Source organism: Mauremys mutica, chromosome 16 (assembly GCF_020497125.1).
Source record: "Mauremys mutica isolate MM-2020 ecotype Southern chromosome 16, ASM2049712v1, whole genome shotgun sequence".
Classification (NCBI taxonomy): domain Eukaryota; kingdom Metazoa; phylum Chordata; order Testudines; family Geoemydidae; genus Mauremys; species Mauremys mutica.
This window is the reverse complement of record NC_059087.1, coordinates 6,526,558-6,547,925: the sequence shown is the minus strand read 5'-3', so window position 1 is coordinate 6,547,925 and position 21,368 is coordinate 6,526,558. Positions and strand designations below refer to the sequence as shown.

At 38.6% G+C, this 21,368-nt stretch overlaps 1 protein-coding gene across 1 annotated transcript in view; it reads left to right on the top strand.

Annotated features, from left to right (window-relative positions):
- KNTC1 (kinetochore associated 1) overlaps nucleotides 1-21,368 on the top strand; it is a 77,605-nt gene that overhangs the window by 52,034 nt on the left and 4,203 nt on the right. Inside the window, exons 42-62 of the mRNA XM_044989795.1 lie at nucleotides 276-392; nucleotides 855-964; nucleotides 1,199-1,409; nucleotides 1,982-2,071; nucleotides 2,427-2,598; nucleotides 3,010-3,068; nucleotides 3,229-3,445; nucleotides 5,510-5,583; nucleotides 6,553-6,763; nucleotides 6,871-6,980; nucleotides 7,702-7,748; nucleotides 8,497-8,575; nucleotides 9,518-9,636; nucleotides 11,501-11,636; nucleotides 12,309-12,404; nucleotides 13,269-13,325; nucleotides 13,878-13,932; nucleotides 14,022-14,085; nucleotides 17,765-17,894; nucleotides 19,740-19,829; nucleotides 21,062-21,207. Coding sequence (XP_044845730.1) covers nucleotides 276-392; nucleotides 855-964; nucleotides 1,199-1,409; nucleotides 1,982-2,071; nucleotides 2,427-2,598; nucleotides 3,010-3,068; nucleotides 3,229-3,445; nucleotides 5,510-5,583; nucleotides 6,553-6,763; nucleotides 6,871-6,980; nucleotides 7,702-7,748; nucleotides 8,497-8,575; nucleotides 9,518-9,636; nucleotides 11,501-11,636; nucleotides 12,309-12,404; nucleotides 13,269-13,325; nucleotides 13,878-13,932; nucleotides 14,022-14,085; nucleotides 17,765-17,894; nucleotides 19,740-19,829; nucleotides 21,062-21,207 — 2,390 coding nt within the window. The remainder of the gene's footprint in view (nucleotides 1-275; nucleotides 393-854; nucleotides 965-1,198; nucleotides 1,410-1,981; nucleotides 2,072-2,426; nucleotides 2,599-3,009; nucleotides 3,069-3,228; nucleotides 3,446-5,509; nucleotides 5,584-6,552; nucleotides 6,764-6,870; nucleotides 6,981-7,701; nucleotides 7,749-8,496; nucleotides 8,576-9,517; nucleotides 9,637-11,500; nucleotides 11,637-12,308; nucleotides 12,405-13,268; nucleotides 13,326-13,877; nucleotides 13,933-14,021; nucleotides 14,086-17,764; nucleotides 17,895-19,739; nucleotides 19,830-21,061; nucleotides 21,208-21,368) is intronic.

Below are 21,368 nucleotides of genomic sequence, written 5' to 3'. Positions count from 1 at the left end.
GGGGAAAAAGGAGAGTGGCAGAGAATGTGTATTTAAAAAAAAACAGTTATGTTTTAGGAGTTTCTAGTGACATCTCATTCTGTCTGAACTCTGTTCTTAATGTGAAGAAGAGGAGGTAAGAATTATTATTCTCATTTTCTAGATTGGGAAATTGAAACACAGAAGTTATGGCTTCCACAAGGTCATGCAGTGACCTGGATTTCATGATTTCCAGTTTTCTAGCCCCTAGACCATGCTTTTTCATTCACACGTTTGTTTGTTTGTTTATTTTTAAGGCAGTAGCTCTGGTTGGAGCGCAGCTTGCTAGTCACTATGATGAAGCAGGAGAGAGACAAAAATTCAAGGAATTAATTACTGATGCAGAGTGGGGTATCCAGCTTGGTAAACTTGGTGTGAGTATACTTTTAAATGTTTTAACCAGTTACATTCTTAATTTAAAATGCCAGTGTGGTTTAATATGAGACAGTTTGTTTCATGTTTGTTGGAGTTCACTTCAGAGCAGTTTCTTGACAGTTAAATTTAAAAAAAAAAAATTTAATTTACTGCTTTTCATGGACACACATCATTCAGGATGTGCACTGAACTTAAATTTGTGGTAAATGTACCACTTTGAAGGATCCATGCAAGAATCTCGCTTAAATACTTTGCTGAATGGGGCCCATAGTAATGAGGTTCTAGCACCACTTCTTCTGGAGCTCAAACAAACATCCCTATGTTATAGAGGGAGAACAGAAGTTAACGGTTGGAATAGAAGAGTGCAAATGAGTAGTACCAAGCATATTGAAAATAATTCCTTGATTGTGAAAGAATATTTGAAGCACCATTACTAGACTACCCCTTTTTTGTATCTGCAGATTTCTTTCCAGACTGTATTTAGGCAGCCATCAATAAGAAAGAAAGAACTCATAAGAACCCTGGTACAGAATCCAAATGTAGACACAGACCTTATATTGAAATACTGCAGGTAATATCTGAAGCCAGTCAAAATTGTGGTGTTGCTGGCATAATAAGTAATGTGTTTATATGATTCTGTTTCAGTTTAAATATCGGCTGTTTGTGAATAAACAAACTCAAAAAATAACTGTCCACCTTTGTAAAATGCAGTAAGAGTAATTCTGGCTGTTGTGAATTTATTCATAATGAAATCCACACCCTAATCATATTGATTTTAAAATGGAAACATGTTCTCCCTTTTCAGAACTTTCATGTTGGACAGTGATGCAGCACTGCAGCTTTGCATCGAAACACTCCTTCTCCAGAGTGCTAATGCAAATCAAGTTGAAGGAGACTCTGCAGGGGATACTGTGAAGCAGCCTCATTCCACACTACTGGCCAAATCAGTAAAAATAATTCCTTTACTGAAAAGCACAAAAGACCTGGTCATTAGCCTTAGTGGAATACTACAGAAGGTAAAACAGTTACAAAGCATGCATGTCACTTCAAACACTACTTTCATAGCTATCCTCTCACTCTGATGAACGTGGCTATCCTTTATTAGTTAGCTAGAAAGGAATCTTAAGAACTACATTTAGATCTTTGTTACTACTGTTAATGTTTTGTTAGTTTAATTAAGAAAATACTACCAGAGACAATGTGTTAGAGTTTCCTCTTTTTTCTCTCTCCCCCCCACTTCTCCTTATTGATTGAAAATTTAAAAAAAATGGAAATTCTTCAAAAGTTTCAATTAAAAATATACATCTACCTGGGAGCTTACTCGCTCCTCTTCTTTCTGTTTGTTCATTACTGACATAATTTGGCCTCTCTGGAATGCCATGATTACTTTGTGAGGTTTTGAGATTATGGTATGAGTAGTGATCTAATTTTCCAGAACGGAAGTAATAAATGCCAGAAGTAAATAAGAAGGTGCTTTGAAGCACTCAGGTTCTTCATCGTTATGCCTATTTAGTTGAAAATAAAATTTGAAAAACTATGAAGACGGAATTTGAATCCGTTCTTTTCTTGTTTTTGTTTCTTTGAACAGCTTGATCCATATGACTATGAAACTATAGAAAATGTATTGAGAGTGATACAAAGAGCTGATGAAAATAGCACAAGTATCCAGCTTAACCAGGTACAATTAAAAATAAGCAACTGTTACTTTCTTTACAGCCTCTAGCTCAGTCTTTGTTTATCTGTATAGTTTTAAATTAATTCAAACATAGATTCTTGCATTACTCCATTTGCCTAATTCCACTGGCATCAGTTGGAGTTGCATGTTTGTACAGAGGGCAAAATGGATTCAACTAAGTAGTGAAGTGTAGCTGTTCCTCAGCAAAGGCTCACAAGAGGGGGGAAAAAACACTCTAGCTGTACAGTAATCCTGGCAAAAAATATACCCAAAACTTGTGGGCAGATGTTGAGACTGGTTTTTTACTTCAGAAAAATAAGTAGTTATGTAACTTGTCTTCCTGTTTTTTTTCTTCTAGGCTTTGAGCTTATTGAAACACCTGGAATCCTATAAAAGAACTTCCCCTCCTGTGGATCTGGAACACCAATATATTTTAGAGCACGTGATTTCCCTGTCTCCAGCTGCTCAAACCAGGCTGCCTTTTCATTTGATATTCTTTAGAACCACGCAGTGTTTCTGGAGTATTATATGTACGATCAGTATTCTAGCTATCTGTGTATATCTTGTACTCATTGTACTATCTGTTAGCCTCACAGATGTACAATCTTTAATGTATTTATCCTTCCAACACTCCTAGGAAGCACTATTGCCCCCATTTTACAGAGGGGGAAGCTGTGGCACAGAGAAACTAAGGGGCATTTGATTGCAGTGGAGCTATGACAATTTATACCAACTGAGGACCTGCCCACAAGTGACCTATCCAAGGTTACACAGGGAGTGTATAAAAGAGGATGGAATTTACACCCTAATCAAAGAACCATCCTTCATCTCATCAATAGATTTCTACATTTAGCAAAAAACTTAAATTACTTCATTTCTTAGGGGGAAATTATATTGGGACAGTGGGACTTTTTCTAGCTCATTGTCTGATTTTCTTACAGCTGCAGAGCTTACTGAGGAGTCCTTCCCAACTCTTCTCTTGATTTCCAAACTAATGAAGGTAAGGCTGTGCCTCTGTCTAGGTGGATTTTTATTTCCAAATCATTCTTTTTTTTTTCCTGGGGGAAAAATGCATTTTTTTTTTCTTTTGAGTGTTGTTGGCCTCACTGCATACATGTCAGACTTAATCAAATTTTAACCTGCACCCGATACTCTTCTAGGTTTCACTGGATACCCTATACATGTCTGCAGCCAGGCATGTCTTTGAAAAAAAATTGAAGCCAAAAGTATTTGAACTGACAAAAGCTGGATGTTCATCAGTGATTAACAAGGAAACTACTAAAACTGTGCAAACCATTCAATCCTATCTGCTATCTATAGTTAATCCAGAATGGGCTGTAGCTATTGCTCACAAGATTGCACAAGAACTTCCAACAGGTATGGTGTGCATGTGTTTGGGGGGAGGGGGAGTTGTTTTAGGTTTGATGCGTTTTTTTTGTTGGGGGGGGTGAGATGGGCAACTTTCTAGTTTTGCTTCTAACGTCGTCTGTGTAGCATTTTTGGAGACTAACCTACATCTAGCCTCCCCAAATAATTTGCCATTTTTGTTCCTAAACCTAGTTTGGGCAAAATGGAAAGATGCCAGTTGCTGAATATAGGTTGAGGTGATGTTTTAAATGTTTATTAACAAATAAATAACATGTATGTTGTCATGCCATAACTTTGCATGGCACTTCAAAGTTTTTTTTGTTTTGTTTATTTAACTGTTTCAAGCCTGTCAGAATATGACTGACCCCACTGAATGAAGTAGGTCCAGCTCCCCTCTGCCAGAGCAGGTGCCCCCATTTGGTCAATTGAGAGGGCAGGCAACACCTGACGGTTGTAAAGGATCAGGGAGAGATCCAATGAGGGGAAGTTCCTGAAGGAAGTCAGGAGGGGAGGGAGTCTTAGTGAGTCAGTACTGACTGGTTCAGACAGAAAGGGCTGATGATTGCTACCAAGAGACTGAAAGGTACCGGAAGGAAGTAGAAAGCCTTTCCCTGGGCGAAAGGCTGAAGTCAGGAGAGCAGCAAGAGGGAATTGTTGGCTGGCATCCCCAAGCTGGAGAGGCAGGGGAGCAGTGGAGGAGCCTACCTGCTGACCTCTCCAGGGTTGGAGAGCTGGACCCATGAGAGGGCCAGAGGAGTGAGGGATGCTCTCCTGGTAAAGATGATCTCCCAGCAGAGAGCCTAAGGGGCTTCTTGCATGGAGAAGCAGGGTTGTTTCATCTGGAAGGGCTAGGATGGCTGTCCTGAAAGCGGGAAGGAAGTGAATGGACAAGGCCACCTAGGTGTGGCAGAAGGCACCAGGGTTCCGCAAAGATGCTTCCCAGAAGGGATGTTGTGAGGGTTCCCGCTGGGAAGAGCGGGAGTATACTCCAGCTAGAAGGGCTAGGGTGGCTGTCTTGGTATAAGGATGGGAGAAGACTTACGGAGTTCAGGGCTGAGGTGGAGAGTTGGGGTGTGGTGAGAAACACCAGGGTTGTGCGTTTATGTACCGTTCAGACTATGCTGGGGGATGATTAGGGAGAGCAGAAACTGCTAGGAATGAGCGGAGTCCTGGGATCTGGCACTGAGACTCCAGCTAGGAAGGGCTGGGAGTAGTCTGCTAAGGAGGAGAGACCCTGAACAAGCAGGGGAATGACAGCTCTCCAGGCAGAAAAGCGTAGGAGTAGGAAGAGGAACATCTGTTTGTGGGGCTGTAATTTGAGACTTTGAGTTTATTTTCTGTAAATAAACCCAGGCTCCCAGGAGGGGTATTTTGACACAGAAAAAGTAGTCTGTGTAAGGGGCCCTGAAGGAGTGAAACAGAGGCAGGATGTCGTAGAGTGACCTCTGACCCTAAGAGTCCTCAACATAAATGAGACTAGACAAAGAAAAGGGGTAGAGAAAAAAGGGACAAGGGTTACACAAATCACTGAGAGTCTTCTTTGTGTTCTGATATTTTTGAAGTCAAGACTGAGGTGGAGTGGCAAATGCAGAAGTAGAAGTCAGCGGTGGGAAGCAAAGTGAAAAGTTACATTTTGGGAAGAGTTAGAGACTTATCTTGCTATTAAATTTCTGTTAGGTTAGGGTTGTTCATAGGATTTAAACAAGTATAAGTCTAAAAAGCTAAAATCTGGTACTGGTTACTTACCAGAATAATTTTAAGTCCTAGTTTTGAGAGTCTTGAAAGTAAATATTCCAGCAGCCTTATAGTGTTAAACCAATGAACTTGCGTCTCATTTATGTTTTAGCTATACAAGTAAGATAATTTTCCATCTTTTCTTGCTAAGGAAAACTGATTGAAAACTCAATCAAGAGAACCTTAACAGTTAGCTTGTAAACATTTTCTTAATATTCTAAACTAGATGCTTTTGAACCCCAAGAGAAGGGAGCAAAACATTTTAAACAGGTTACTCTATGTACCATAGAAGGGATTTGTGAAAACATATTTATTATTCTTCACTGTTTTCTTTTTAAGGGCCTGACCAGATTCAGGCATTGAAATTCTGTCTCTATTTAGCTGAGAAATGGCTAACAAATACTACAACCAAGGTAATGACACCAGATCCACAGGACATACCTGAATATATAGAGATGATGATTTTTATGTTTTTTGTTTTGTTGTAATTTGGATTATAAAGTGTGCATCATATCAAACCACCAAAGACTTTTTTCATTCAAATAAAAAACAACCCCACAGTATGAAGAATAAAACCCTTTTTACATAAAGTGCAGCAATGGAAAGTGACTGGAAAAAATGGCATCTACAACAGAATTACTCTGTCCAATTGTCATTTATCTGTTATTTCCTAACAAATATGGGTTATGGGTTGTTTTTTTTAATCTGGGGGGGGAGGTCTCATACTTTCCTGTTTTAACTGCATTTCCTTTGATTAATTTGGTTCCAATTACAGAACCTTGACTGCTGATAGGGATGTGCATGCTAGAAAGAATCTAACTCGACTCTGATTCCTGGCTGAATTTCTGGGCTGGCAGCTGGGGACAGAGGAGGGAGAGGGAAACTTGCTGTGGAGTCACTGAGACAATGAACATAAAACATCATCACAGTGAGATTCAAATTAGATTAGAGCCACTCTTAAATTGAAGGTTTATTATGCTTGCTAGGCTTATAGCTGAACCCAAGTTTTCTTCAGCTTTATCCAAACTCTTTCCCATAAGGTTTCTTATCTACTATTACATATAGACATATCACTTTTGCTGGCTTTTCCACGGTGCTCATTATTGTCCAAGGACACTGGCAATGAATAATATCATTCAAATCATTAAACTACTGTTGCATCCCTAGCAGCTGCTCCAGAGAGCTGTCTCTCTGCTTGGCACATAAAGGTCTAGAAATTCAGAAGGAAATACTACAAAAGCAATAGGCCTTACACACTAGTTAAATGTTCAACTGTTACATCAGACTGAATGTTATAGTGAATAGTCAACATTTTTTTTTTAAATCTCTAAATGGAAGGAAGTTTATTTAGATTTGTTACAAATGTCACTATTTTGATAAAGGATGAATCGCACGAAAAAGCTGAAGTACTGCTGAAGAAGTTACGTATGCAGTATCAGAGATCAGCCACAGAAACTGTGCTAATAACCCACAAATTAAGCACTGCAGAGCATCTGAAACTTACTGGAAAGCCAGCAAATCTTATTGTTTTACTCTATGAGCACAGCAGCATAAACCAAAGGATTCAAAATCCAACCAACAGAGATTATCCAGGTTAGTAAACTTTCTCTAGTAAATTTCTGAAGGGCAAAATGGATATAATTTACAAATGAATCTTGCTGAGGGTTTTTAAAATAAATTTGCATTTTCTATATATGTAGATATTCATGCAGCAGCTAAGGAAATAGCTGAAATTAACAACTTGGATATGAACAAAATCTGGGATAAATTGCTTGAAAAATGGCTGTGTCCAAATATACCAATGGATGAAGTAAGTAGGGAATGAGCTTTTATATTTTATAGAAAACTATTATTCTCAGCTCTCCACAAACCAGGGTTGTGAGCATTGAGAAGAGAGCTGTGCAATGCATCTAAAACAGACTTCAGGCCAACTTCATTTCAATGTCTTTTTAGGTCTTTCCAATCTATTATGCCTGATGAGAACAATCTGAAATGTCTTTCCTTGTACTCTATATAGAGATCAGAACCCTCATTCTCTGGTCTGGTTGTTAGTTCTCTTTAGTGCAGATCCCAGGAAAGGTAAGGAATAGTAAAGATGGCTTTACACATCCTTGAGCTTGGAGCCAGCTTGGGGGTAATTCAGCTCCCAGTGCATGTTAGAGCAATGTTGGGGTTGATTGTCTGTACTGCATGTCCATCCCAAGCAAATGGATGGACAGGGAGAAGGAATGGTGAACCCTTAGCTTCAACATCCCTTGTCCCCAAAACACCAGCCAGCAAAGTGAGGAGTAATTAGCACTTAATGAAGGGATAGCATATATTTTGGAGCAACAAGGAGTAGAGCAGAATAGGAATTGTGACAGAGGCAAAAATTTATTTCCAGTGCTCCTTCTGGGGTGGCACAGCTGTGCACAGCCCCTTACACAGGATTTGAATAAAGGCTCGATCTAGCCCTTGAATGATTTTTTCCCCTTCAAAACCTGCAAGTTCAAATAATTCCATAACTACTTTTATCCACTTCTGCTTTATAGAAAACTCAAAGCTTTGGGGATATACAGGAAGATGAAGAACTCAGGAGGTATAGTTATCTTATGATATGTGTCAGTTTTTGTTAACTTAAGGTTTTAATGATTTTTGGCTTCCCAGCAGATAAAACACAATACCGCAGCCCCTAATCAGGCAAAACTTCCATTGACTATAATGAGACACTGGCTTAGGCAAGGAATGTAGTATTGGGCCCACAGTATTGTTGTGTTTTTAAACATGATCCTGCTCCCCTGCCAAACATCCAGGTGGATGCTGTAGATTAATTGATAACGTGCGGAAATGGGCTAGATGTTGGATTTGGCTGAACAGATGGCACTTTCATATAGTTACTTCATTACAAGTTACAGGAGTTAGATTGTTGCCTCTTTAAAACCTTGTCAAAACTAGTTTGTAAGACTACCACATAGTGCAAAATCAGAGTGGGCAGTCATTGTTCTCTAAACACCAGGGAAATGGAAAAGCACTATGTTGCACATCTTCTTCTTTATCCCATCTGTATTTTCTCTGAACGTAAGGCTTGAATCTTCAAATACTTATTCCCTCAGGTAGTCTCATTCGTAATGAAACTACATGTGAGATTAAGCACTATGCATGGAAGTAAGGGTTTCCATGACTGGGCCCATAGTTTTGTTGTCATATACACTGTAGGCCATATCCATAATCTAGGGTTAATCCATATCTCATATTGAATATATGTCTGGAATAAAATGAATATGCTGCTTATAATGCAAAGTCTATGCAACGCTGTACGTTCATTAAAAACAAATGATATTTTTCAGAGTTGTATATCTACTTCAACCACGCCCAATGGATTACAGCTCAAGAATGCTTTTTGCAATTACAACATCTGCCACATCTGTAAGTTTAGAGACTACTTTAAAAAAACACTTAATAGTGATTTCCCATCTTTATTATACTTTAATAAATCTGTTTAAAGGAATTGGTGTTAAATGTAACTTGCTTTAGCACCGGGGTTCTCAGGGTCGTGAGGTTATTACATGGAGGGTCGTGAGCTGTCAGGCTCCACCCCAGCCCCGCTTTGCCTCCAGCATTTATAATGGTGTTAAATATATTAACACTTTTTTTGTATAAGAGGGGGTCGCACTCAGAGGCTTGCTATGTGAAAGGGGTCCCCAGTACAAAAGTCTGAGAACCCCCTGCTTTAGCATATGCACATAAATTATTCAGTTTTATACTTAATGATTTTTCTCTTCTGGTGTGAAATCCTGACTTCAGTGAAGTCAATGGGAGTTTTGCCACTAACTTCATTCGTGGCCAGGAGTTCATCCTTGAACTCCAGGACTTTGAACTATTGCTGATTGATCTCGCTTTTGGGTGGTATCAGGACTAACTTTAAGAGCACTTGATTAGGTAGCTTTATAGTGCACTAAGCTATTGGCTCACATTTTCTTGTGGGGGAAGGGAACTCCAACACTACCGTTAAAACAACTGTGGTTCCCTCTCCACTTTACAAGAACCAGTAGTCCATGCAAATTTAAAAAAAAAAAAAAACAACCAGTACAACAGGCCATAACTATTTCATCTCTACTGTAACATTCTAAAAGCCTGGAAAATCAGGTGGGCCCAGCAGTATGCATTGAAGTTCAACAAATAGTTTAACTGGACAACAAATTCTTATAGGTTGAAAGGAAACCTGTCCAAGTTAATCTGCATGACATTTGTGCTAAATAGAGCCCACGAATGTTAGTCTGAATATGTAAGTTATTTTTAAAAAAATCCTGTTTTGTTAATATTCAGCAAATAGGTGTACTTTACCAATAACCATCTTTTCTCTTTCAGCCCATTGGTGTAAACCAGTTGACATTTGCCCAGAGAAGCAGAGCTCTTAAGTGTCTGATCTACTTAGCAGATGCAGATACAGTTGAATCGCTGTTTAAGAAACCCATTGCGAAAGTAAAGTAAGCTGAATATTTTTCTGTATTAGAAATTATTCCAATGAAATCAAACTATACGTCCATAAACCTCTTAGAGCAGCATTTTTGCTGATTTTTTTATTAATTTGCTTTCCTTTTTCTCCTCCATTTTTTAATTTATTTCAAAAGCCCCACACACTTTGTCGTCTTGCATGTATCATACAATACTCCATAATAGTAATGCCCATTTTTTACTCTGAAAGTGACTTAGAAATTTCTATGATGTATGTGCTCGGGCATGAAGCCGATTTTTTAACTACTTTCGTTGTAGAGATTAGGAATATTTCCGTAATATTTGAAGCATTTTCTCTCACCATCTATGGCCCTTACGTTAAGTCCCTTTAGGAGTCTTGTCTTGGGTACACACCTTCTCCTTAGTCAATAGACACTAAATTTGGGTATTTTGGGAGGATATTTGCCTCTGCAGAAAAATGATGAGTAATTGTAAGGTATTATCTCCTGTAGAGCCACGCTCTCCAACTCCTCTTGAGAATTTGGATTGTGGATTTCTTTTATAATTAATCTGGGGCAAGGGCCCATTTTATCCATAGAAAATGATGTCTAGAATGCATATTGCTGTGTACCTACATGTGTCTGTAATTCTATTCATCTCTGTGTGAGAGTGTGATTCTCGTGTAAGAGTTACAGTAAGTTTTTAGTCACTAGTGATATTTTGAACTACCCATCCTTCTGTGACGTTCCCCTTTGATGTTATCTGGACCGGCGATCTGCTAGGTCACGCCAATCCTTGACTCTGGGAGCCAGCCTTACCCTGCTCTGCTGTGAGAACCTCCACTCCTAGGCTGTTCACACACAGCCTCTGGCATGTAAGCTGCTCCTTGGATTGTGCAACCGAATGACACTAGCCAGTATCTCCGGTTCCAGACACAACCCTAGGAACCTCTGTCTTCAGTGCCCAGTTATGCCCGCTGGACACTACAAGCTTATATGAGTTTGTTAAATTGACAAAGAAATTGATATGTACCAGGCTTGTTATCCCAAGGGGAGCCTCTGACACACTTCAGGCCAAACACACTGCTTCAGATAGAATAAACAAACACCTTTATTAACTATAAAGATAGATTTTAAGTGATTAAGTCAAAACATGTCAGATTTGGTCAAGTGAAATAAAAGCAAAACACATTCTAAGCTGATCTAAACACTTTTCAATGTCCTTACAAACTTAGACGCTTCTCACCACAGGCTGGCTGGTTGCTCTTCAACCAGGTTCTTCCCTTTGATCAGCACTTCAGTTGCTTGGTGTGGTGTCTGTAGATGTAGGTGGAAGAGAGAGAGTGAGCATGGCAAAGTCTCTCCCTTTTATCATGTTCTTTCTTCCCTCTTGGCTTTGCCTCTGCCCTCTTCAAAGTCAGGCCTCATCGCCGTTCCAAACTGATCAAAGGAAGAGGGGGTGACTCCCTCGAGAGTAACATTCTTTTGTTGCTGCCTAGTCTAGCGTCCTTTGTTCCTGTGAGGCATGAAATAATAATAACCTATAACATCACTATAACAACCATGCTCAGTGCATGATGAGCCTTCCGAAGACACCTAACATGACAAGCTTTGCATTGGATACCACACAATCATTTTATAAAGATGAACCTGGGGTCATAGGGTGTTCTCCTGAGGTACACAGCATCACACCTTCTCATTGTGCAGTATCTGATTAATTACTAGAAAAATGTTGTTGTCCAATAAACTTGCTTTCATAAGACTATAGTTGATATTGGTATTGTCTCTTCTTTTTTAACCAATAGTGCATTAAATTAGTTTTATCCTAACCGGTAAGAAGTACAAGGACTATAAAACAGCTGTCACTAGAAGTATCACAACTCTTCTGTTTTTGCAGGTATTTTCTACAATGCTTCATTTATCTGGCAGAGTTGGAAAGACTGAACATTCCATACACCTATGAATCCTTTCACAGGAGTCCTAAAGAAGGAATGATTAAGGGACTGTGGAAAAACCATAGCCACGAACCCACGGTATGATTAAGAAGAGAGAGTAAATTTGATGGTGTATGTGTGTGAATAATTGTATTTATACATTTTGTGTGTGCGTGCATGCCTACATGCTGTGTGTTTTGTATATTTTTAGGCTTTAGTTGCCTGCTGATATTTTTTAAAAAGGCCTTGAAAAATGTACATAATTTCACAATGTAAAAATCTATTCTATTTTAATGGTACAAATATCAAAGGGTGACAGGTGTATACCTTTTGAGCAACTGTTAGTTATCTGACTCTGCTAAATTGGCAGTGGATCCTTAGCTATACCCTGTTACACACTTCGTTTTGAAGTTTTTGTTTTACATCCAGTGATTTGTTGCGTTAAAATATCCAGTGCTGCGGAGAAATTATTACATGTGCAGAAAGGACACTATCCTACTGAGGAAAGTTTCAATGACAATACTTTTTATATCCATAAGATGGAAATGGTCAGATCTTCAGCAGAGGGGCATAGTTCAAAATATGGAAATAAGAGAGCAAATGGGGTAATGGAAAAAACACCAACACATTAAAAATCCCCACATTTTATTTGAACATGCTAACATCATGCTTGTGTGTCTAAACCAACTTTGGGGATATATCATCTAGAAAACTACAGAGGATTCTAAGATAATGTAATGAAATAATTCAGTTTGTCTTGTTTTGCTTTAGGCTGCCAGACTGGTGACTGAACTTAGTTTAGAATATAAAGTGTATGATCCTCAACTCTGGAGTGGCTTACTGCAGAAACTACTTGGTTTCAATATGGTAAGGAACTTTTAGGTAATATTTGAAACATACTGTTCCATAGCGACATTAAAGAGATGCTACATTGGGGCAACTGTGTATGCAAGCAAATGCAAAACAAACACACACTAGGCACATCAGCTTCTGATTGCTAAACAGTGAAATTAAAATGCATGTCATACAAACTTACTGGACTTGTGTAGGGAACAGTTAGCGTGCTGCAAGCTAGGGTATAAATTTACACACTAACATGCTGCACACTAACTTTCCATGTGGACCCTGCTACTGTGCTCTAAAAGTTCCCTAGTGCTCTTTGATGTATGCTTATTTGAAAGTGGAATACATCGAAGTGCACTAAGGAATTTTTTAGTGCACAGTAGCAAGGGCAACACAGCTAGCTAGCATGAAGCATGCTGTAGATTTACATCTCAGCATGCCACATAGTTTGTCACTGTGAGTTATTGCTGTCTTATCTGTGACTGATTATTTTTTGTGCTGTTGATAGTGAGGATTTTTAAAGCTTCAAGGGGGGTTGTATTTGTTTTTTAATTTATTGTGTGAAAACTTGAGCAGAACCATTCAAGATCTACATTATGAATTTTGGAAAATGACTCCTTTCAAAGTTAGTTGTAGGACTGTCTTTTGTTACACCACCAAATACAGACATAATTAATAAAATGTTACATTCAACTTATTGAGATGCAGGATACATTGATAACATTCTTAATTTTGTAATACAAAATATTAATGTTTGCTTGGGTTGTCCAATTTAGAACTGCAAATTCACAATTAATGTTAATAGCATAAGTATAATTTAATCCTGTAGATTCTTGTATAAATCTACAAAATACTAAGACATTTTGTAATGGAATAATTGTTTTTCAGATTCATTATCTCAGGAAAGTTTTGATAGCAATTATTGGGGTTCCTTCATTATGGCAGGTATGTAACTCTCTTATGAATTTGCGCTGCGCCTCAGTTCCTCATCTAAAATGGTATAATGATACACTTCCCTTTTTGTAAACAGTTTTGTCAACTGTTCATGGAAAGTGCTAGACACAAGTATTCCAAATTTTATTTATTGTTTTCTACTGTAGTGTAAGATTGTGTCATTGCTTCCTTTATTAGACCCTTATTTTGAGGGCTTTGTAAATTGGTGGTAACGTTATTTTGTCTAGGTCAATCCTGCAAAGTCAGGAGTATGGTAAAGACTAACTAGGAGGTCTGAGATTTATTTAGTGTCTGATGCCATTGCCTCTGGGAGCCATGGAGTTTAAAAAGAAAAATATAGGGCTTAGACCCTAGCCTCAGAAGGCAGACATCCAAGAACCCAATGTTCAAAATCTTACAGCTTAAATTCTATGATAATGGATATTACCTTAGTCCAAAGTTGAGTTGTTTAAAAACATGAATTTGTCAATCTTCAAAATTCCATATTGTGCTGGCTTGTGAATGTTATGGGTGGTGGTCTAAAAATATATTTACTTTCAATAGGTTCCTAACTTTAGCCGAGCTTGGAGAAGTGTAATTCTGGCACCATTTCTTGCAAGTAGGTTTATCCTTAGCTCTCTTTCATGGTTGTGTACTGGCAGTACTGTATTTTAGTTTGTCAATATCTCCTTTCTTTTTTTTTCTCAGCTTCTTGTCCACCAAGTCCTAAGCAGTTAGAGGCATGCTGTGAATGTTTTGTAGTTCTACTGAAGTAAGTAAATGTTACATCCTGCATTTGGTTGGAAGATTGGAGGTGGGAAATACTGAGTGATAGATTCTCACCCCTCCTCCAACCCTTTGCATCCGGTAAAAGGCTGAATTAGTGTAAAACTCTAAAAGCCCTGGATCTGACTGGGGGGAAATCCCTGTGGTTCAGGAACTAAGACAGACAGCCCCTTTCTCTGCAGGTTTTTAGGGGGCAGGGCCCAGTACACAGTGCTGTAGATTCTTGACAGCACTGCTGTCCATAGGCAGCCAGGGACAGGTACCAAAAGTTACACAGCCACTCACAGCATCTAAATTACACCAGGGCCTGCTCCAGCCCCTGGAGAAGCCCAGTGTCTGGAAAAAAAAACAGGAGCACTTGTGGCACCTTAAAGACTAACAAATTTATTTTAGCATGAGCTTTCGTGAGCTAAAGCTCACTTCTTCGGATGCATAGAATGGAACACACAGACAGGAGATATTTATACATACAGAGAACATGAAAAGGTGGAAGTATGCATACCAACAGGCAGAGTCTAATCAATTGAGATGAGCTATTGTTAGCAGGAGGAAAAAAAACTTTTTGAAGTGATAATTAAGATGGCCCATAGAAGGTGTGAGGAGAACTTAACATAGGGAAATAGATTCAATTGGTGTAATGACCCAACCATTCCCAGTCTTTGTTTAGACCACAGTTAATAGTATCTAGTTTGCATATTAATTCAAGTTCAGCAGTCTCTCTTTGGAGTCTGTTTTTGAAGTTTTTTTGTTGCAAAATTGCCACCTTCAAGTCTGTCACTGAGTGGTTAGAAAGGTTGAAGTGTTCTCCCACTGGTTTTTGAATGTTATGATTCCTGATGTCAGATTTGTGTCCATTTTGCGTAGAGAATCTACGCAAAAGAATAAATGTTCTCTGTATGTATAAATATCTCCTGTCTGTGTGTTCCATTCTATGCATCCGAAGAAGTGAGCTTTAGCTCACGAAAGCTCATGCTAAAATAAATTTGTTAGTCTTTAAGGTGCCACAAGTACTCCTGTTTTTTTTGCGGATACAGACTAACACGGCTGCTACTCTGAAACCAGTGTCTGGACAATACAAAGCTCACTTAAAGCCACTTAGCCACCCTGTCCCTTCCACTGGGCTGTGCATCCTGTGCTGCCTTTAGAGGCGCATCATAGAATCTCACTCTAAAAGTGCAATCAATCATAAAAAGTGTTTACAGAGCATGAAGTGCATGAGAAACTTCCCAGGCCATTAGTTTATAGCACAAGAAAAATGTTAAATAGAAAAATCATGTTGATGTTTATTCTCTAAGAATATACATGACATTTTAAAGTATTAGCACTAATAATCAAACACAGATGTATATACACAAAGTTAATCTATCCAAAATCGAGTTTTGTATGCATAAATGGTTCGTTCTCCCTCATTTGTATCAGTCTACATTCTAATGAAGTCCTACAATTTTGCCACAGCTAGTTGTAGAAATTCTTGTGGCGACTTCAACAAAATAGTACCTAGTGCTTTTAAAAAGAGCTATGTTTACTTATGGAATTGTGCTTGCTTATGCTCAGTAGTAATTCTGTCTTGCATTTGTAACTACTAACTTGGCAGAAGATACAATAGCACAGTGGTTCTCAACATTTTTTTTTACCCTGGGACCCCTAAACTTAAATAGACAAACCTGCAGATCCACAACTCCTCCCTCATTAATTTGTTTCTTTAATAGTTATCACAAATATTACTGTAGAGAAATTATTTCAACAGATCAACAAAAACACAGCAAATTAAAATACTGACCGCTTACCTGATACTAATGATAAAATACAGCAATGCTAGGTGATATATAGAGGTATTTAGGGGGTGCTCGAGGCATGACCCCACATATCCGCACACACGTTGCCTCTGGTAGGAACCAATCAGTTCACAGACCTCCTTGATTGTACCGGTGGGCCCCTAAGGGTCTGCAAACCACTGCAATAGCAATATTTACAATAAATATTGGTGTGACTGCAATAGCAGCACAAAAGAGGAGATTTAAGCCATGGTTCTAACTTAGAGCACTGGTATATGTAGTTATACTATATATATTAGAACAATATTCTAGGCAGAGCTGATATTGCTGCTTAATTTACACTTAAGGTTGCCTGACACTTCCCATTGTCAGATCCTGTTTTCATTTGCTTTAACTCTGCCAAACTTTAACAATTCAGGCTGAAATTTCCCATGCTGGGTGTATGCCTTAAAGTCTCAGCCAAAATGGTCCAGCTATTTCTGAGAGTATGATTAGGGGAAAATGCATTGTTTTGCCCATGTTCAAACATTTTTAAAATGCTCTAGTGCTTCCATGCTTTGGTGCTGGGACTTCAAATTTAGCAGGAAAGCAGTCATCCTAGCGTCAGGCCTTTTGCCCTCTCTGTGAACATCTGTCCAGATTTGCCCAAGTTATAATCCCCTGGAAAAAATCCTAGTTCGCACAAACTGAGAATTGTTTGGCAGTTAAATTCTGTAAAGATTCCATCTGCACTGTGCATGCTTCAGAACAGAGGTGCTAGAGCTCAGCAGGACTTTTTTCCCTGACAATTGCTCCTCCCAGCTGCCAGAGCACCTGACATGAGAGCAGGAAGACTCTCCTGTGGTCTGCCACTTTTCTGGTGCTAACGCATTGTGGAGGAGGAGAAAGAAGCAGCCACACTGGAATGCAGAGGGGTGAGAATGGCGGGAGGGCCTATAACCACTAGAATACACTGCTTTGTAGAATCTGGAATTGAATGTAGAAGTCCTCAGTCTCCACGTTCCCCCGCTGTCAGCAAATAGCTGTGAAATCCACTGGCAAAATGTTTCATCTCCACTTAGTGAGTGGTCCACATAGAGAATATCAGCCTACTGCTTTTACTAGTTACTCCCACTAGCTCATGTGTTACCGGTCTGTGCCATGGAACTAATGTTCTGACTTCTACTGATGACCCATGTTGGGGGTCAGAATAGAGTCACATGATAGCATAGATTTTTGGGGGGTTTTGTGGGGGAGGTTTAATCCATTACACGTGAACTATGTTTGACTTTGCAACCTTAATGTTCTTTTCAGAGTTTTTTAAAATGCAATATTATATAATGTATGGGGGTCAATGTATACAATAAATATTGGTGTGACTGCATTTTTAATTATGTGGATTAGTATTTGAGGGATACAAGCAAAAAATGACATAAGGAAGGGGAGGGGAATGTGTGTTTGGCTTTTTCCCCCTTGCAGACATTTTTAAAAAAGCATTCTTACCTGACAGAGAGATGATGTATTACATACATCTGCAGTTTTGGTAACTTCCCTAATTTGCCCCCATTAATTTCTGAATTTGCAGCATGTTGTTGATCTAATAATACCTAACTGAAGTAGCAGATGCTATTTAACAACCTATTTCTGTTAATTCACTGGAGAAATGTGGGGTAGTGGGGCACATTAGCATGGACTGTGTGCTCCCTTCCTCTGGTTGTATGGGGTTCATCAGAGCTGAATGAGACAAACATTAAATGCAATTGTTAATTGCTAATATAAAAATACCCTTTTTAAGCAACTAGTGAATAATGTAGGTATAAAGCCATGCAACCCTGGAATTAATATAAGCTTTCTCTCAAAAATCTGAAGAAAAGGATAAGTATATTAATTAAGACACCTCCCCATCTGAAGGTGTCCTGTTCTAGCTGATCTAGATATAATTGGAATTGCAAGGCAATATGCACAGTTGGACCTTACAGCTTTTGCTCTGGGATGCTTGCTGCTGATTCCCCAGACTGAGAAGAGGGAGCAACAGATTCAGGTAAGCAGTGGTTTACATTTCTATGCACCTGAGCCTGCAAAAAAGCTCACAAAAGGAAGGCATGGAGCTTATTGCTCATTGGAAATGCAAATTAATCTGCTTCTTCCATCAGTACTGAGAATTTACATTAACCAAAACTAAATGCTAGATTTCAACACCTGCTCACGGTAAACAGAATGTGAAGAAAAGTAACCTATGTGCAGAAGCAATTAAAATTGATGCTACTGTGATAATGTTCAGTGTGATTATCATGGGACTAGTCCTATGTAAGCTATAAAATAGTGCTGTGAAGCCTTAGTTCAGACAAATTTGTTTGCCATAATTTTTAAAACTTGTAATCTGCCTAATAGTTTAGTTTAGTTTAGTTTCCTTAATATGAGACACTTGACACCTTTGCCTCTCTTTAGAATGAACATTTGATGTGAGCATCTCACATGTTGTGACCCATACCTTTCTTTGCATTAAAGCTGTGTCCCAGCTGCCAATTGGAATCTTCACTATTCCCTTTCCCTTCTCTCAGCATTTGCTCCTATGGAGTAAAGGAGGAGGATGGAGTGAAAGCTTCATGGGGCCCTGCATGCTGCTCCTACAACTACCAAGATAGCACTGGCAGTACTAATACACACTGTCATAGGTTTATTTCCCACTTTGAACTTTAGCGTTCACAAGATGGGGATCTGCATGGACTCCTCTAAACTAAAATCCTAGTTTAGATCTGGTTCTTGCTGCCACCAGTCAAGTTTTAAGTGTCTGACACACTCCCTGTTCCCCCAAAACTTTCCCTGGGGAACACAGATTCAAACTTGAATCTCAACACAAAGGGAAACAAACCATTTCCCTCCTCCCCTCTCCTAGTGCTTAGGAGAGATACCTGATTCAAACTCCTTGAATCAAACAAAAAGAGGGATTCACTTTTCCCCCCTCCCCTTCCCCTGAAAATCCAAACAAGGGAAGAAATCAATCAAGTTCTAAAAAAAGAAAAGATTTTATTAAAGAAAGAAAAAAAGTACACTATCTCTGTAATACCAGGATGGAAAATATTACAGGGTCTGACTTATAAAACTGGAGAGACTTCCCCCCTCCCTCCTCCTCAGAATAATCAGTAACAGCAACAGAAATAAAGAATTCTTTCAGCAAACACACAATTGCAAATATAGAAAGCAACTCAAAAGACTAATCCGCCTTTTTAACTAATACTCACTATACTGGATAGTAGGAAATACTCCAGGATAACTTGGAGACATGTCTGGCCTCTCTTAGATCCAAAGAGAGCACGAACACTCAAACAAAGAACACAGAGGCAGCCTTCCCTCCACAGAGATTTGAAATTATCCTGTCCCTTGATTGGTCCTCTGGTCAGGTGTTCCTCAGGTTACTGAGCTTGTTAACCCTTTCCAGGTAAAAGAGACCTTAACCCTGATCTGTTTATTTATGACACACACATTTTTAATTTATCTATTCATATGGCACAATATTAATTTGTGAATACATCTACAAGGTTTAGTTTGTCTACATTTTACAAATGCTTGTCTATTTTTAGTTTCACAAATTTTTAAATTGTATTTGTATTTCTTTATGCAATATATTTTTATTTTGTGAAGTGGGAAACTGAGCAAGGAATTTCTCTCAATGGAGTAAATCCAAACTGTTGACCACAAGTGTATAATAATTTCTGCTGTAGAATATGTTGCAGGAGTTAATCAAAACAAAAGCTTAAGCAAATAGTATGTACTGAAACCAAACCAATTTCTCATTTGTGCAAGAAGTTTCAAAACATTTGTTCCTCTGAGAATTTTTAGAGTACAAAATTCTGCATATGTTTAACGTCAAACTAATTTTTCCAAGGGTTTCCTATCTTCATGTAACCCAGAGACTGTCCTACAGCAAGTAGATGAACACATGAACACTGGTGAGGTAGCAGGCTTTGGATCACAGGTAAATAAACTAGTCTAATCTCCTTATTCATAGACTTTATGAGGAGAAGGGGCCATTAGACCATCTAGTCTGACCTGTGTATTTCAGGCTATTAACTTTCACCCAGTTACTCCTATGTTGAGCCCAAAAATGTGTCTGGCTAAAGCCTATTTTCTAGAAAGGTATCCAGTCTTGATTTTGAAGACAGCAAGAGATAGAGAATCCCACCACTTCCACTGGGAGTTTGTTCCAGTGGTTAGTCACTCTGTTAAACTTGTGCCCTATTTCTAGGTTGAATTTGTCCGGCTTCAGCTTCTAGCCATTGGTTTTGGTTATGCCTTTCTCTGCCAGATTAAAGAGCCCTTTAATATTCTTACCTTATGAAGGGATTTATACACTAATCAAGTCACCTCAATTTTTTTTTATGATAAACTAACCAGACTAAGCTCTTTAACGCTCACTGTAAGGCATTTTCTCCAGCCCTGGAATCATTTTTGCAGTTCTTCTGCACCCTGTCCAATTGTTTGTGGAGTTTTTTAAGATGTAGACACCAGAACCTTATGCATTATTTCAGAAGCAGTCACACCAATGCCATACAGAAAGATCACCTCCCTACTTATTTCTCCCTCATTTACACATCCAAGGATTTTACCAACCCTTTTTGCCACCGTTCAGCAAGTTATCCTTGATTAATAAGATGGTGACAAAGAAAAACACAAGTTTGATGCACTGTTAGTACTCTTTGTCTGTTACCAAAATAAGTCAGTAGTAGTTGTAAGGAAATACATTTTTGCAGTCTGTTAATTATTCTGTAATTGACTCACTGACGACTGATTACACAATGCTGTTCTGTAGCACACTCCATGTATGGAGGGCAGCATTGTTTGAAGAATAGCTAACTGTCAAATCAGTTGTATGGTACTAACTAAACACAGCAAGGCTCTAACCAAACAAAACTGCAAAGAAGAGCTCTATACTGTTTTTCTGGCTCTGTCTGACTCACTGTGGGTGAGTTTACTTAATTTCCCTGTCTGAGACACAAGAATATTTAATCCTCAAATCATCCTACCTTCTTTATAAGAGAGTTTATATTTTCAAAGTGCTGTAAAAACATTAACCTTAATCACCTTATGTGAGACTCAAGTGGGAAAAAGCTAGTAGGATAGACCCGTGACAAACAAATAAGAGCTCAGTATAGGAAAATTAATTTAATTGTATCTAAAATATTTAAATAGCTCTTCTGCCACTTTCAGATTAGGTGTTTAATTCTGGACAACATCATAAACGAGAAACAATATGAACGATTTTTTAAAACAAAATACTTCCCATTATTGAAGTTACAAGTGATGAACACTCACAGAGTGAAAGAATTAGTGGATTACCTTGCCAACAAGAGCTGGTAAGTTAACAAGGTGTAGTATGGTGGTGCACGGTAGATAAAATTAGAAAACTCCTGTGGAAGTTAGAATCTTACAGTATTTACTGTAGCTCTTTCTTTTACTAGGACTCTAGTGACTTACCAGCACACAGTATCCAGAAGTTTTACAAGCACTGACAATT